This window comes from Patagioenas fasciata, chromosome 1 (assembly GCF_037038585.1).
Source record: "Patagioenas fasciata isolate bPatFas1 chromosome 1, bPatFas1.hap1, whole genome shotgun sequence".
Classification (NCBI taxonomy): domain Eukaryota; kingdom Metazoa; phylum Chordata; class Aves; order Columbiformes; family Columbidae; genus Patagioenas; species Patagioenas fasciata.
This window is the reverse complement of record NC_092520.1, coordinates 122,734,004-122,750,685: the sequence shown is the minus strand read 5'-3', so window position 1 is coordinate 122,750,685 and position 16,682 is coordinate 122,734,004. Positions and strand designations below refer to the sequence as shown.

At 44.4% G+C, this 16,682-nt stretch overlaps 1 protein-coding gene across 1 annotated transcript; it reads right to left on the bottom strand.

Annotated features, from left to right (window-relative positions):
• Window positions 1-348: 348 nt before the first annotated feature.
• LOC136104512 (OX-2 membrane glycoprotein-like) lies at window positions 349-9,942 on the bottom strand. The gene is made up of 5 exons (XM_065843571.2): window positions 9,873-9,942; window positions 9,195-9,269; window positions 7,117-7,452; window positions 1,073-1,384; window positions 349-567 (listed from the first exon to the last, which is right to left on the bottom strand). Exons 1-5 carry the CDS (start codon window positions 9,940-9,942, stop codon window positions 350-352), a joined length of 1,011 nt encoding a protein of 336 aa, XP_065699643.2. The 3' UTR covers window position 349.
• Between the last annotated feature and the right edge of the window lie 6,740 nt (window positions 9,943-16,682).

The following is a 16,682-nucleotide window of genomic DNA, read 5'->3' as shown; positions in this document are numbered from 1 at the left end:
TTTTGTTTAAGAGGGTCCCGAAGATGCTTCCTCAGTGAGCTGCACTGGCTGTGGCAGAGGGAGGTTATTTTAGGAGATGCAGAAGAATGGTGCAAGGATATGGCCACTGCTTGCACAACTATTCTGTGCATAAATATAATAACAGAGAAACGTTTCCCTGCAGTATGCCTTGTCATTAAGAAAGTGAATGTTTCCCAACTGTCGTCACTGTTGGGTGCCCATGGACCTGCCTAAGCACATTCAGGTTTCCCCTTCCCAATGGCTGGCGGTTAATCCCTTCATCCCTTTCCACCCCAGGGACAGCCGAGTCTGGGGAGCATGCAGCCATCCCTGGAGTAGCCAGACAGAGCTACGTCCCAGTGTCAAGCCCTGTGACTGGTGTTGATGAGCCTTGCAGCACTCTGGGGAAAGTCAGACCTACCCAGCATGGCCAGGCTGGGTTTCTCTCTGGGTCTCGTAGATGCCTGAGGCAGAAGCAGAAGAGGCAGGTGAGAAGGAGGAGGAAAGTCAGAGGGACCAGCACTCCCACCGCAATGACAATGGCTGATGTCATGCTGCTCTCTGGACCTGTGGGGAAAGCAGTGGGTACTCAGTTTGTGCATTAAGGAAAAAAAAAAACAACCACCCCTAACCCCTTTCATACAGCCCTTGGCCGGTCCTTGGTGTGAGACAGGGCAGACAGGGGCTCTGGGAGCGCACGCCAGCACACACACAAACAACACCTCCAGCAGTTGCGTGCTTGGGGTCTGATGCTGCAGTTGGGTGTGCGACACTCTGCCCTTTCACGCTACCCAAAGCAAACACGTCCTGTTGGTGCATCAGCCTATGGGACAGGGAAACCCTGCAAGTTCTTGGCACAGGCAGAGAGGCTGGGGCAAATCACAGCATGTAGTAAGACATTGTGTGCCATCACCCAGGGTGTTTGGATACTCCTCAGCACCTCCATCCTTCCCCAGCTCAACTCTTCTAGGTCCCTTCCCCACCTGGCCCCTGATGCTCAAAGGAATTTTCTCATCTACCCCAGGAGGCATTTTGTGGTCTCCTCCCAGCTCCAGTAGGTTTGCATACTGACCCTGCTTCAGGCTGTCCATGGGCAGGACCAGGGTCACATTTAGTGATGGGTGTTGAATCACACAGGCAACAGGGTGCTCCTGGAGGATTTTGAAGTGGGTGTAGGTGAAATTGCTGATGACAGTCACTGTCTGGTTGCTGAGCCTGACATGGTACTCCTTTGGTTTCTGCTGCAGTACGATGGGAAGGCGCCAGGTGATTTTTGGAGGTGGCTTCCCTGTTGCTGAGCAGCTCATTCCCATCACTTTCTCAGAATTTTCAGCTTTGTCTGGACTGGGTATAAGCTTGGCCTCCACTTGGGGGTTCGAGATGACTGTAAACACAAAGTAACAAAATCCATTACTTTCTGCTCACATTTGAGCAAAGAGCATCTTATTTACCATTATTGTGGAAGACAATCATCTTGATATCTAATCTTTCCTCCCCCTTCTCAAAGCCCTGGCAGTGACATATAAACAGGGAAGTCATCAGGGAGCAGCTTAGAAATGAAAAGTTTGGCAAAAAGCAGAGGACAATAGGGTAGAAGCATCTGTGTTTCAATTGTTATTAACAGTAGCAGTGCAACATCCCAAATGAGAAGTCATGATTATGGATGAGTGAAAAGTAACAAGTAGAAGTTACATGTCCTCCTCTCTCTGAAAGGGCAGAACTGCAAGGAGCCTTTTTTTTTTTTTTTTTCCCCTTAAATATAGTTGCAGTATTAGCTTTATTACTGTTTGAGATGTGCAAGTTTGTGTACTGATGGGCTAAATACATGTATCTATGCAAGAGAGTAATCGTGAATTTGTATGTGGTTACACCACAGGATTTTGTCTGCGAAGGTTTTGTGCTTATGCAACTTTCTTCACTTTCATGTCAGGTTTTGGGGGCGTTATGGTATCCCTCAAAGCCTTCGTGAAAGAGCATTTGTTCTGAACTCCTTCTCACCTTACAAGATTTGCAGATGCTAGCACATTCAGTCTAGTTCAGCAAGAAGGACGAACTACAGGCATCATTCATGCTTACTTGCTCACAAGAAGCCTGTTTATCCATTCCTATTTATACAAACTGTATTTGCAAGGCATAAAGAAAGGGGAGGACTGCATAAAAATATTTTCAACCTCAGTAGAACTCCAGGAAAGGTCTAAACACAGAAGGGCATGTCTACCCCTTGTAGAAAATCACCTATTTATTTCTCAGCCATAAAATCATACCATAATTAAAGTCAGAAAGCACCTTTGGAGATCACCTAGTCCAAGCCTGCTCAAAGCCAGTCTAATTAGTTCAGTTGGCTCAGGCCAAGATCTACAGAGGCACATAGCTCCATTTGGGAGTGCAATCCACAGGTTTCTGTACGGCAGCTCACCAGCCTGTCTTCTACTCCAGTGCATGTGCTGATGGATTAGGGGTCCAAACCACACTCGACTTCTAGATCTGTTTCTGAGAATATTACTTTTTTAAAAACCATTTAAATGTAGTGGCAATTCTAGTTTCCTTCAAGTCTGAGTTAATATGAATGCCCTCTGATTAAAAAAATTATCTATAACTGGGTTTAGTAGTACTCCATGTCTATGTTACTTTTACATAGAGAAAATAACAATAGCCAGCACAATATTTATGCTGAAATTATTTTTTTTCACAACACTAGTAGACGTATCACTATCACTTATTGATCTTACTTCTAAACAACAACAAAAAAATCTGTTTATTCTTCTTAGGAAAAAATTATCCTTTTTACTTTTTAGAGGTAAACAAAGATTTGCATATGAATGAGGTGTATAAGACATGGAATGATCCTGTGAAAGGGGGAAAAGGCTTGTGTCAGATGTGTAATGGCACCTGGTACAATTCCAGATGCACCTCATGAGGTTGTCTGGATCCTCCAAGCCATAATTGCCAGAGGGATAGAAGCAAGATATTGCATACCATCAGTTATGCCTCTTTTATTTTTATTTTTTTTTTCCCACCAATAGACGTCATTTATTTACTGTGGTTGTGTCTGCTTAAAAAAAAAAGAAGTGGGTATTTCTCATTTTTTTGCATCATCCATAGACAGAAACTCAAACCCCACAGAGCTGATGAAACTCACTATTGTTGCCCTGAAAGCAACAATAAAAGTGTGTCAGGGGATTTCATCTGGAACTTCTCAAAATCTCCCATGTATGAAAAGACAAGTGTCACAAACTGTTTATATTTTGATGAATAAATGATCTCTGAACTTCTTCTTTTGCTCACGGGATGCATAAAAATAACATATCCACCCACAGCATTAACTTCAAATATTAGGTTGCAACATCCAAAAGCAGTAAAGGAAAGCAGTCACAGGTCTTTCCAGAGGGGATGAGAAAAATTGCCTAGTATCTTGGCAAAAACACATGCACTCCACATCTGTTCTCCTTGTGGCTAAGCAGTCCTCTCTCTTCCTACTTTGTATCCCACTGGATGATTATCATGTGAAAAAAAAATAAAATCTGTAGTGTTGAGCTTTCCCTTAGCAAGTGTCTGTAACAGATACACAGTCGAAACCTGAAAGTTCTTGTTTTTGCAGAAAATTCCTGCTACACTGTTTGTTAGTATTTGTCCACCGTTGATGTTTGTAGCATACACTTAAATTAATTACTTCTTTTGCCTTTCATTGAAGTATTTTTTCCAGTGAATAAATACCCTCAAGAGATGTTGTGTGTCAGTACTTGCTTTAGTAGCTCTTGCAGAGCAGTAAAGCAAAATGTTCCCAGATTCAAGCTGTGGCAGTGTTCCCAAGTATCTGAAAAATGGACTTTTTAGTGAGGCACAACAGTTTTGGTTATCATCTGTAATGGCCTTCTGTGATTAAAGGGGAACAGCCAGGTCACGATGGTCTTTTTATGTTCAAAGGCTTTACAGTGGTCTCAGAGAGACTGATACAAATTTTAAGAATTACAGCATGCCTCATGCTGACAGAAAGACTTTTCCAACTATATGGGTGTTCACCAGCAACACCATGCCTCAGTTTCCCTGTCTAAGAAATAATGATGGCATTCCTCCACTGTGCTTGAGACTTCTAGGTGAATGGTGCCATATACAATGAAAGCAGAAGATCTCAAAAGATGTCTCAGCAAATACCTGGGGAATTTTGTGACCCAACAAGTCTTGTCCACTCTTGTGTGGCACATCTCCTCCATACCTGCTCACTCGATCCTTTTCCTGGGTTTCAGTCTCATCCTGTTTGGTGATGAAGGTCAGTAAAACATTTCCAAAGCAAAATGGAGAGGGAAGGGGAGCAGGGTATTCAAGAGACCCATCAAGCACGCTTGAAACTATTCTGTTCCAAAATGGGTTTTCATAGAATCATAGAATGTCCTGGGTTGGAAGGGACCCACATGGATCATTGAGTCCAGCTCCTGTCCCTGCATATGACAACCCCACAGTTCACACCATGTGTCTGAGGGTGTTGTCCAGTCTCTTCTTGAACACGGTCAGGCTTGGGGCCGTGACACCTCCCTGGGGAGCCTGTTCCAGTGCTCCACCACCCTCTGGGGGAAGAACCTTTTCCTAATGTCCAACCTGAACCTCCCCTGGCACATCTTCCTGCCATTTCCTCGGGTTCTGTCATTGGTCACCACAGAGATCAGCACCTGCCCCTCCTCCTCCCTTGTGAGGAAGCTATAGACCACGATGAGGTCTCCCTCCAGTCTCCTTTTGTCCAGGCTGAACGAACCATGTGACTTCAGCTGCTCCTCATACGGTTTCTTCTACAAACCCTTCACCAACTTTGTGGCCCTCCTCTGGACACTATCCAGTAGTTTTATATCCTTTTTATCCTGTGGCACCCAGAACTGCACACAGTGCTCCAGGTGAGGCCACACCAGTGCAGAGCAGAGCAGTACAATTATCTCCCTTGTCCAGCTGGCAATGCTGTGCTTTTGCTACAGGGCAGGAAATTTCTGCGTCTTCTTGCTTTTGCTGTTTTCAGCCAGACTGGTCTGAAATTCCTCCAGTCATACCTGTTTGTTTTTTCACAGTGTTGTACCCAGTTCTTAGGCAGTTTCACTTCCCCTCACCACACAGACATGGTGTCTGTCCTGGAAGAGCCCCTCTTGTGAAGGCTGTTGTAATCGGGCAATTACCAGCTTGTAAACTCCCTGGCAAGTCCCCTCTTGAGGCAGAAGACATGGTAGCATTTCATTTCCATCTGCTGACTACAGCTTGCTCATCTTGCCCTGAATCCCTGAGTCTTGGGAGATTCCTTCACACCCTGTCCTGGGGTGTCCTCTGGGCTTATTAAGACAAGTTGTCCCCCTCATTATGAGTTGGGGAATAAGGGAGTAAGACCATGGCCTTTAAGTAGCATTGTATAAATTAGCTTCAATTAAATATACCATATATGAAACAAAATCTTCAGTGACGGTGCCGAACACTTTGCATGGTGACTCTCCCGGATGTGTTCAATAAAGCACGTTTCATGGAAGTCACCATGACTCCTATGAGCCAGCCCCTGGCAGTGACCCATGAGCCGATGCTGGTGCAACAGGAGCAGCAGGCTCATGCCTGCCGGCAAGAGAAGTAAAACTCTTCTCCGCTGATGTGTTTTCGTCCAAGATTCAAGAAGACATGCTTGCAGGAGTGTGTGTAGCAGCAGAAAAACATTGTGCTTTTTTAAAAGTAGTTCTTTAAAAAACCACAAAGCTGGTTATTTGGGGAAATATTTCCCCCACTTGGATTAAAACAAACAAAGAAACAAACAAAAACACAAACAAACAAAAAAAACCCCCACCAACAAAACAAAATAAATGTAACTCTACGTTTAGATTCACATGATAAACAAGAATGGGATCCCTCTGCAAGTCACTGCCATATTTTCCTGTAACGCATAATCAGTGTTTTCCCTCTGAATAACTCAGGGATGAGTGTCTTTAGGGGCACCTTCATTTTCATATCTGAAATACTGAGTGAATTTATTTCTTTTTTCTACACTAGGAGTTTTCCCACAAGAGAGGAAAGAGAACTTCTGTTCTAGGCTTGGTTTTCCCTCGTATTTCCCCTCTGCCTTTCCCCTGTTGCTTAAGTCATCTTTCCCCTATAAGCCAGGGGCATCTTTTTTTCAAAGCAGAGGACTCATAACACAAGGATGTGTTTGTGAGCATATACATCTGTGTCTTTGTCAGCAGAAGGTACTAGGAGTAAACAAAATACTCTGCAGGGGTCATACCACCAGCAGCAGGTCCCAGACACTGATTTTTTCCACATGGGACATGATCTTTCACCAGCATCCCCACAGCAGAGTGACTGATGAGAAAGTCAGGAGCCAACAGGATGTCCTCAGGGCACGTTTAATGTCTCAGCTTTCTCACTGGCCGAAAATCAAGACCCTCCCTCAAAAGATACTCCTGTTCCTTTTGAGTTCATCTATTTGCTTGTACTTGATAGCTGTTGATTTTGTATGGAGGTCTCGAATGTTGTCATATCCACTCATTATTTGTTTTAACTGTCTTCTTGAAGCTAATTGATGCTGACTTGCACATGCTATTCATGTGGCAAAGCATACGAGCTGCACTGTATTTCAGGCTTTATGTATTTGCAACCCTTTCCTCAGCCCAGACTAACTATTGTTGTTTTTACAATAACGTCAAAATCAGTTTCCAGATATTCTGGTCATGCACATGCCTCTCTGCCCTTTGGATACCTTCAATTTTTTAAAGACCAAAGTTGGAGTATAAAAATAGTGCCCGATTTCCAGGCATAGGAGGCAAGAGTAGCAGTGGAAGGAAGCAGAGGAGCACAGAGTTTGTGGTTGTGGCAGGCCAGCTGTCAGCACAGCACATGGCCCAGGAAACTTGGAGGAAGTCATGGGTTACCCGTCAGCTTTTGGATCTCACTGTTGTTGACTTAAAGGGGAAGAAAATTAAAGAACTGTTGAACCCTGGTTTCCCATCAGAGGTAAAACCAGAGAGGGAGGGAGAGCCAGAGAGGAAGCCAAGCCACTTTTCCCGCAGCATTATAGCAATGACCAGTGGTCGGGGGAGGTTTTTCCCAGGGAAAATGACCTGGTCCTCAGATGACAGCCCGTACACAATTATGATGTCTTACCATAAACCTTGAGACACATCCTGCCGGTGACAGCCCCTGAAGGGAACGTGTTGAAGATGCACTTGTAGCATCCTTCATCTTGGAGGGTGACTCCATGAAGGGAGATGGCTGAAGCTTGTAACTCACTGTGGGCAAAGCTCACATGGCCAACATAGCTTTTTGCTATCTTTTGGCCATTCATTGTACTGTAAGTTGCTATGTTGTCTTCCACCCCGTCTGTCTCCTTCTGCCAGGTCACCTGTAGCACATCTTCTTTTGTGACTGACTGGCATGAAAAAGTAACGTTTTCTCCTGCCTGGACCGACTGGACCTTTCTGTGCATCACCAGCACAGAGCCTGGGAGAGAAGCAGATGCCACACTCAGAATTTCTCACCACCCTTTTGTGATCCACCCCCAGCAGAGCTACCCCCAGCCCCTTGTCCTCAATCTGAGTGGAGCAGGCCTGGAGGGTCTCTCTGTCCTTACATTCAGGGAAAAAATGAAAACACAGCTTGAAAGTACTAGCCCAAGAGTTTCTCTGGACCTGACACCTCTCACACAAAGCATCTCACCAGCCTGATACCAGTTCTGCAGAGAGTACCTCCGAGAAAGGCAGCAGCAAGTGATTTCAGTCTGCCGAGACTGTTATTCCATGGCTACCCATGGAGGGGTTCCCTAAACATTCAACCACGCTAATGACCAAACAGTCGTTACCTCTCTCTGAGCCCTCCTGCAGCACAGAGAGAAGCAAATCAGTAAAGCTGCTGAAAGGTATTATATGTGTCATCATATATCATGCATCCACCCTTGTCAAAGGCTGACAAGAGAACAGAAAAATAGAAAGAAAAGACAAGGTAGAGAGGACCAGAGGCAGACTGCATCCATCCTGCTATTTCGGGCTTGAGGCTGTGCATCTGGGAAGCAGCTGAGACCCTGTTAAAGCCCACGAACAGAAAATTTTCATAGCATTAATGCCATGGTACTAAAGTTCTCCAGGGAAAATTTTTAAAAGATTATCAATCATCTCCTCTTCCAATTCACAGACACGTGGAAAAACTATTAAGAAGACAGGCAAGCAATGGATGTTCCCAGGTTTGACAGCTCACCTCCACAGTTTTTAAAGTTTTTTTTGTTGTACATCAACATGGGAAGGGAGGTATCAGCAGGGACAGTTACAACACTGAAAATATATAATTCAAGTAACAAGAAAGGTAAATATTTTTGCAGTATTTAAAGAGGAGTGAGACTGTCTGCAGTGCTCAGAAGTACACCTGGCTAACCTGCCCAACAAAGCTCTCTCAGGTCCTGCTGCCTCCATGGCTGTGGCCATGGACAGGCAGATCTCCAGTGAAGACCAAGAAGCCAGCTGAGAAACTGTGCCAGTCTGTTTACTTTTCAGAGCTCAGTAGACAGAATACAAACCATGACCATGGAAGCTGGTTTGAAACAAGCTTAGGCGTTTCTACATGATTTTTAATTACAGAAAGAAATGTAATGCACCCGTGCTTTTAGTGGCCTGAGCAGATACCTACAAGCATTATGTCCATCACCATGAATAATTCTGTCCTAACTAAAGCAAATTAGTGCCATACTCTGACCCAAATCCCAGCCACAAAAGCAGACAAAATCAAACTTCAGTCATACAGGTCCTTGGGAGCATTTCAACATTTGCCTGGTTTATGATTTGGAAATTGCAATAAGCTCATACACCTGTCCACAGCTTATAAATGCACTGGTGGTAAATTAAGGAGAGGATGCTGTCAGTGCCACCCGCAGTGCCATGTCTGAAGCTCCACATGAGTGGTGCGGTTGCATGCGGTGCCACAAGTGCCCTGTCACCGCTGGGCTTGCCCCAGGGGAATGAGAGTTAGGGACTACAGCATCCCACAGCACAGCAGCAGGCTGGCAGGGCCACCGACGTCCCTAATGCCATTACAATAACAATACAGACAGACAGACAGGAATTACCTGACACAATGGTCCAGATGCTGGAGAGAAGCAGACAAGCAACTGTCATCTCAGCTGTGTGCTCAACGAGATGAGAGAGTAACTGATCCATTGAGCGTGGCTTCCCCTTTTTTATACACTGCGCTCTTACTCTGGGGACATTCCCCGTCCCAGTAGATACGGTAAGAGGCATCTCGTAAAAACCTTCTGCCCCACTGGCACTCAGCTGAATAACAAAAAATTTCAGATGATATGACAACAAATGTCAGAGCCAGAAACCAAAGATTTCCCAGCTGGGCTGCTAGACAGACAGCAGTAACGAGGGTTACAAGGTTTACAAGGTTGGGTTTTTCACAAGTGCCTTTTACTTGAGGTTAGACTTTTGAAAGTGCCTAAATACAAGGCCAGATTGGACCTGAGCTTACACGCAATATCTGTGGGGGGCAGAAGGAATGGCCACCCTGGTCCTGATCTGAGCTCAGGGAAAGGAACTCAGCTCAATAGTCGTGCTGCAATGAGTAGTACAAATGTCCCCAATATGTAACACAAAGGACCCAGTTAGGGATCTGCACTCCATGTGTAAACCAGCAGAGAGCCAGGAGCTGCTGTAACACAACTAATTTTCCAGGTAAGGAGACCAAAACCAGACAAGTGCCCAACCGAGGGCCTAGTTCACATGTTGCCTTCGGGAAAATGCAGAACCTTGATTTTCCCTCTCCTCCACTGAGGTTGCTTCCGTCTCTGCAGGTCTGTGCTTCTTTCCCAGCCCTGTCCTTCAGAAAGACAGAGCTGCTGTCCCGGAAGCACAACCCTTCCTCTCTGCCCTCACCTGAGATTAAATAAAAACAGCTCATGCAGCGGGTCTGAGTCACTGTTTTTACGCTTTTTTGCTTTGTCATTTTTACGCTTGCTTTTCTCTTTTTCTGCCAGCTGTGATCACATTGCTGAAACCAAGAAAACCCTCAGTCCGCGTGTTGCTCACACACAGACCAGTGGGCCAACCACAGCCAGCAAGACCTGATTTGCGAATCTAACTTGTACTGGTAAACTGGGTTTCATGTTTCTGCTTTCTGATCATGTGGCTTACATTTCTGCAAATTCTCACTACTCCAAATGACTAGGAGTGCATAAAAAAATACTTTTAGTCGAATTGCTTTACAGATTAACTTTGAATCACGCAGATAAGTTGAGGGAAGCCATCAGGCCCAAATCATAATGCAACAAAGCAATTCTCAGACATGCCTACACATACACAGTTCTTTCCTTCCAACTGATAATTAATTATTTGAAAATAGAAACAGCTCAATGATCAGTATTCCTCTAAAGAAACATTTTGGATGTGCTTTTTAGTAGGTTCAATAATTAATTCCTGTCACTGTGCAAACTGTGATTGCTTCATGCTATTGTCTTCTTCCTTTGAGGTGTCACATCTCATTTTCTTTTCCTTGAGTTATTTTCATAGTTTCATTTTACTGCAAGATTTCTGGAAGGGCACTCTTGACTGACTAAAAAGCGAAATCAGTAAAAATGATTGTTGTGGGGTTTGCCAGACTGTCATACAGCTATTAAGTAATGCATGTAGCTCCAACAGGCTGTGGAACAAGGCCTTGGACCAAGTCAGAGGGGAAAACTGCCAGCCTTGGAATGGAGATTCACAAGTAAACATTTGATTTCTGATTGTCAGCTTCTCAGAACTTCCAAAACTGCAAAAGACATTGAAGATTTGCTGGAACTACGTCCTTTTTCACCGAAGCCTCCTAGCAGGGTGCAAGTGACCTATGCAGGGATGCAAAGATTCACTTCAGGCTTTGCTGGTGTCCTCACATTAGTTCTGTTGCGATTTTGAAACAAAACCTTAAATGAAGAACTTTCCATGAGCTAGCAGGCACTTTTACTGAAGTCGTCATAGCTGAACTTCACCACTTAGTGATAACAAGAGGAACTGCACTTGATTTAAAACAGAACTGCAAGCCCCGTTGATGCATTTTTCTATTCATAGGAAATATCCTTGTCAGTTTTAACCATTTTATTTTCTGCCAGAAACATTGCCATGTTCCAAAAGCCTTTTCCAAACAGCCCTGAAAACTGGGTGCTGCTATACCTTTTGATAGAGACCAAACCTTCAGTCTTAGCAACAGCCAGGCAAAGGATAGAGATGGCTACTGAGGTTCAAAATATGTGTTGACTTTAAAATGTTCGCAGTATTCCCTATCTGGTGACAAAGAGCTGCATCTGTTGGCTGCTCCTTCCAGGTTCTGACGTTTCCCTGACAGCTCCTGACACCCCAGGCATGTGGGGACCTCACTCCCAGCCCACATGTTGTGTATCTTCATGTGTGTTTGACTGCTACAGCGTCTTTCTGACCCCATTTCCTTCAGAGCCCAGCCAACATCAGCAGTTGATTCATTACTTTAGACACAAGGCATGCAGGAATGTGAAGTCCATTAATTAATACCACCACTTCTTTCAGTTTTGTAAGTATATCTTTAAGTCTGTTTTTTCAGACATTTCCTGATGCGTTTGCGTAGACTTTTGGGAGATTACAGACCTCCTCCTTTCTTGTCAGTCAGATCTCATACTGTCATGCTTCAGCTGCACAGTAGTTTCATTTCTGAGAACTGCATGTAACACCTGAACTTCAGGCACTTTGCAAAACACAGCAAAAGCTTGTGAGTAAATTAGGCAGAAGATAGTTCTGCAACCACTGCTTGAAAAATAGTGAGTCACATTCTTCCCTTCATTTCTTCTGCACTAGGATGATCACTCCAGTTCCCAGTAAATCAAAAAAAGGACATATGAGAATTAATTGCACACAGTCACTAACTAAATGACAACATTTCCACACAGCTTAAGTGACTAATAATATTGATAAATCACATAGCTAAACTTCTGGAAAATGTTGCCGACTGGAGCTACTCAGGCAGAATCGTAGATTTTTTTCCTGCAATCACATAAATCATTATAAATATGGAAAGGGTGAGTGTCAGGAGGATGGAGCCAGGCTCTTCTTGGTGACAACCAATGATAGGACAAGGGGCAATGGGTACAAACTGGAACACAGGAGGTTCCACTTATATATGAGAAAAAACTTCTTCTCAGTGAGGGTGACAGAACACTGGAACAGGCTGCCCAGGGGGGTTGTGGAGTCTCCTCTGGACACATTCAAAACCCACCTGGACACATTCCTGTGTATCCTCATCTAGGTGTTCCTGCTCCAGTGGGGGGATTGGACTAGATGATCTTTTGAGGTCCCTTCCAATACCTAGCATTCTGTGGTTCTGTGAATCAGTCTAAAAATGCTGGGTTTTTTTCAGTCATCCAAACCCAAGTCAACAAGCCGGTAGCTGCCTACTTTGTCAGCAGGATTCAGTGTCACCTCTCAAGGCATTGCCTGTAAAGAGAGCAAAAGAGATGGAGATTATTTCATTCACTGTTGAATTTTAGTGTCTTTTGGAGATCTGTCCATCAGTACTAGTAGAGGGTACCACTATTGGGAAGCTTCTTGCCAAACACAATTTAACTTACACTTTACAACCTACTCATAAGCAGTGTCTGCATACTGCAAATCCCTTTACATCTCAGCTGGACCTGGAGAGCTGCAATACACTGGGGTAAAGACAATAGATGCACCTACCAAGGCACAATCCAGCCTGTGTCGCTGCATGAGGGTGGCTGTGGCAGGACCCACAGTCAGCAGCCAAAGGATGCCGCAGAGTCAAGTGATGCTTGTTTGGGCACAGTTAATAAATTTCATATTTTTGCACAAGTTTTAGATCAGCTGGCACAAGGGCAGTTGGTATGGAGCCACAGATGTTTAACCTTAGTCATGTTTGACTTGGAGACACTGGATTTGTGATCTCTTCCCAAAATGGGCTCCCTCCCTCCACTACCACACTGCCAAAAGACTGCAAATTACAGCTGTCAGTGCTGAAATCTGATGTGGGACTGCCTAGAAAAGTGAAAAAGAGAAACAAAGGAAGGGAACTGCTGAGCTGAGACCTAGCTCTTGGTGCTGTACATCTGTCTGCAAAACTGCATGTTACTGGGGGACAGTACATGTTGTGAAACTGTCGGGTTAAGCACCCATCACTTCTCACATCTGTGTTTAGATGTAATTGTTGCAGACACTTGAAGTCTTAGAGAGATTTTTTTCTTCTTCTTCTTTTTCAGCAACGTACTGCAGTTACAATTTGGGAATTAAAACACACTCTCTGAACCATCAGTCCTGCAAATTGTATTTCTGGTTCTTCTATTTTTCTTTTTCCTCGTAGCTCAGGAGGAAGAAAAAGGGATAAAAAAAGACAAGAAGCAGAGGAAGAAGCAAAAATAGATTGCATTGGAAAGATTCAGTAGCAAATGCTGTGCTTCGTTGGGGTTTGAACAGTTTGTTTTTTACCATTCAGTTTGTCACACCATTTCTCAGAAAAGCGACATGGCTAAGCATGTGGTTTCCTCTTGCCGAGAGCACCCCAAGTCGCTATTTCAGTCAGGGGATCCTAGAGGGAGTCCATGCTGCAACCCACTAGCATCTTTGTGGAGGTCACCAGCAGCAGCACACCCTTGCAGGCCCCAGTGCCCCAGGAAGCCACGTCACTCTTGCATCCCTCCTCTCCCACTCATCCGTGGTTGTCTGCTGTGGTAGCTATTTTTGTTGGGTTTTTTTTTAGATGCACAGTATCTGGGTGCTGCATGTGCTTACGGTGTGAGAGATAGTAAGCCTGTTTGATCACTGAGTTTTGATCTGTAACATAGCCAGTGCAGAAAACAATTCAGCCAGCGGGGAAGCCACACCAAAATTGGCTACCCAAGGGTGCAGAGATCCAGTGGAAGGATGGGAAACTGCCTACCAAACATAAGGTAGGTTCAATATCATTTTATATTTAATTACTAAACAAGAGGGCTGAGTGATTTGATTAAATATAGGATCAAATTATACCTGCAATGAGTCAACCTTAAGGGACCATGTAAGATATCGTGAGGAGCCTCTTGATTAAACAAAGGTTAGGTAGCAAGCAAATTAAGAAGAACAATGTCATTCTTAGTATGTCAAAGAGTATTGCCTCAAGGTGTTTTTTAGGGAGATGACTTCATCCCTAGGCTCTTAGTACTGAGGGTTTGCTGAAGGGAGCAAGGGTGTTACAGAAGAGGAGCACAAGGAACAGAATACTTGTCATCTGCTCCAGGTTTCCAGGAAAGAAAACTGCACTTAAAGTTTCATCTTGCTGACTTTGTCTGTTGCATTGTGTCTCATAAGGGCAATCTTTTATATACATTGTATGTAAATAGATTAAATTATATTGAAATGGTATACATATAAATACTGTAGTTATGTACAACAGTGGGTCGTAACAGATTGTCTCCTATGGAGCTGTGAAGACAGAGGAGGACACACAACAGGAGTCACCTAGGACAGGCAGGTTGCCTTCTTGCACCATCCGTGCTGGAGATGCTCAGTGCAGGGACCACAAGCACTGTTGGGCACTGACCCATGTGCCACGCTGCTATGGCCAACAAGCTGCCATCGCTGCCCTCCCTGCAGTGAGGGTTTCCAGCAGGATTCAACCACTTTTCAGCACAGCACTCTTTAATATCACCCATGGAAAGGGGGGGAAATTGTACTAAAAATATCCTTTTTACCTGGAAATAGTAAAGCACCTGGATATTTCTGAGTTTATTCGATCCAAACAGGGCATACAGGGAAACTTTGGCTCTTGAAGCAGGACATTACAAAGCAGAGATATAAAGTCACATCAATGGAAATTTTTAAATAACAATGATCACACATACACACAGCAGAACTGGTTGGCTCAAGGAAAGACTTCTTTCACTAAAGTGAACAGAGGGAGGTTTGTTCTGGGAAAGAAGCAGCTCACATCTTATCTTAGAGCAACCTGAGATTTTCAAGGGGAGAGCCTGACTCCATGTGCCTAAGTATGATGAGGTGGGGGAAGATGAGAGGCAGATCCCAGACACAAGCAGGTGAGAACCAGCATCACAGCTAGTGATGCTGCACAGGGTGCCCAGGGCTGGCCCGTCTGGGGCATGCCACCATGGTGCCATAGCTTCATGTGCCTCTCTCACCCTCCAGGCTTGCTGTGTCATGGTATGCAGCTGTGTTTGCCTGGCCTGGCTAACCACAGCCATAGGAAAAGACACCTAGAAAAGGCAACACCACTTCAGAGTAGCAGGTGTTGGATGCTATCCCACCCAGGCATCCAGCCCCTCTGGCCATTGTTTTGCCAGGTGTTTGTGTCACAACCTTATGTCTGCTAAATACTGTCCTAGCTCTCAGTCTGTGCCTTTGTACATCCAAGGGACGGTCATCAGGGCTCTCCTGTAACACCTCTCCTAGTAGAAACATCAAAAAAACCACTGTGTGGACAGATTATTTCCTTGAAGGTGCACAGAGAGGAAAATCCCCTCTCTTTCTCTTTGGTTTTTTTTTTTTTTTTTTTTTTTTTTTTTTTTAGGGTTTGGCAGTTTAGTGTTAGAGGTAGTTGGTTTAAGGAGCCGGGTACGAGCAAAACTATTTCTGGACCAGTAACCTCTTATTGAGGGAGAACAAGTTAGATGGAGATAACAGCTGCAGTAGCTACCCACCGAAGTCCTAGCTCCTGAAGACTGGTGCTGTCATGTCCCGCAGCAGGTCAGAGGAGAATCATATTTCTGAAACAGACAAGGCTGGCATCACTCCTTATGAAGGTGGCTCAGTGGATGTGTGCATGACCATATCAGCAGCATCTCACTACCTCTGCCCAGAAAGTCCCCTCTGGGGACAGAAAGGCCATCCACCACCTTATCTCTTGGCACTTTGGCAAATGAGTTTGAAGTAAAATCAGACTGAAGGTAACTGTAGCTTCAGGTGAGCAAAACAGACCTAACACAAATTCAAGCTCTTAAGAACAGGTGGCTTGATATGGCAGCTGCTGGGAGAAAATGTTGCAACCTGGTGCTGAACGGTTTCAGACCCCATCGTTTGTCCATACACCCTGTTGCCTCCTCTGTATTCACTTTCTTGACCCTCTTTTCTTCTTCCTATATATCCCCAAGCCTACCACTTCATCTCTTCTATCTGGAGAGCTTTTAGCAACACTTTATTTGGCTTGACCACTTCCCAAGCCTCTGTACAACAGCTCATATTGCTGCTCTGCAAACAGAAAAGTGAAACTATGGAAACAAAGAAAGTTAATTCTGTCACTGTTTTTTTATTTGAATAGTTGAGTCACTTTTCTCTTCTTTTGAGACTGTTAGCCAGAACTATTTCCCAGCATTTTCACTGATAAAGCTGTACTTATAATTGCCTCAAAAAAACCACACAAACAACACAATAAGAGGCAACACCCCCAAAACCCCTTCAACAATATGCAAGTCAGGTTTTCCTGCTATAGCTGCTGGGAACCTGCCTCAAAGGAGCCAGCATGTCTGTAGTACAGATGCAGATGCTAAAAAATGCTTTCAATCCTCAGGCCATGCAACATATTTCCCATAGGATTATACATTATTGACTAAATAAGACTTTATCTAAGGATTGTACAGCAGTTTACAGGTCTAACTTGCTACAGAAGTCTATGCTATTTATTTTATGACAGTTCAAGAGAAGAGCTATCCAAGCCCAACAAACTTTCCTCCTAAGTGAGAA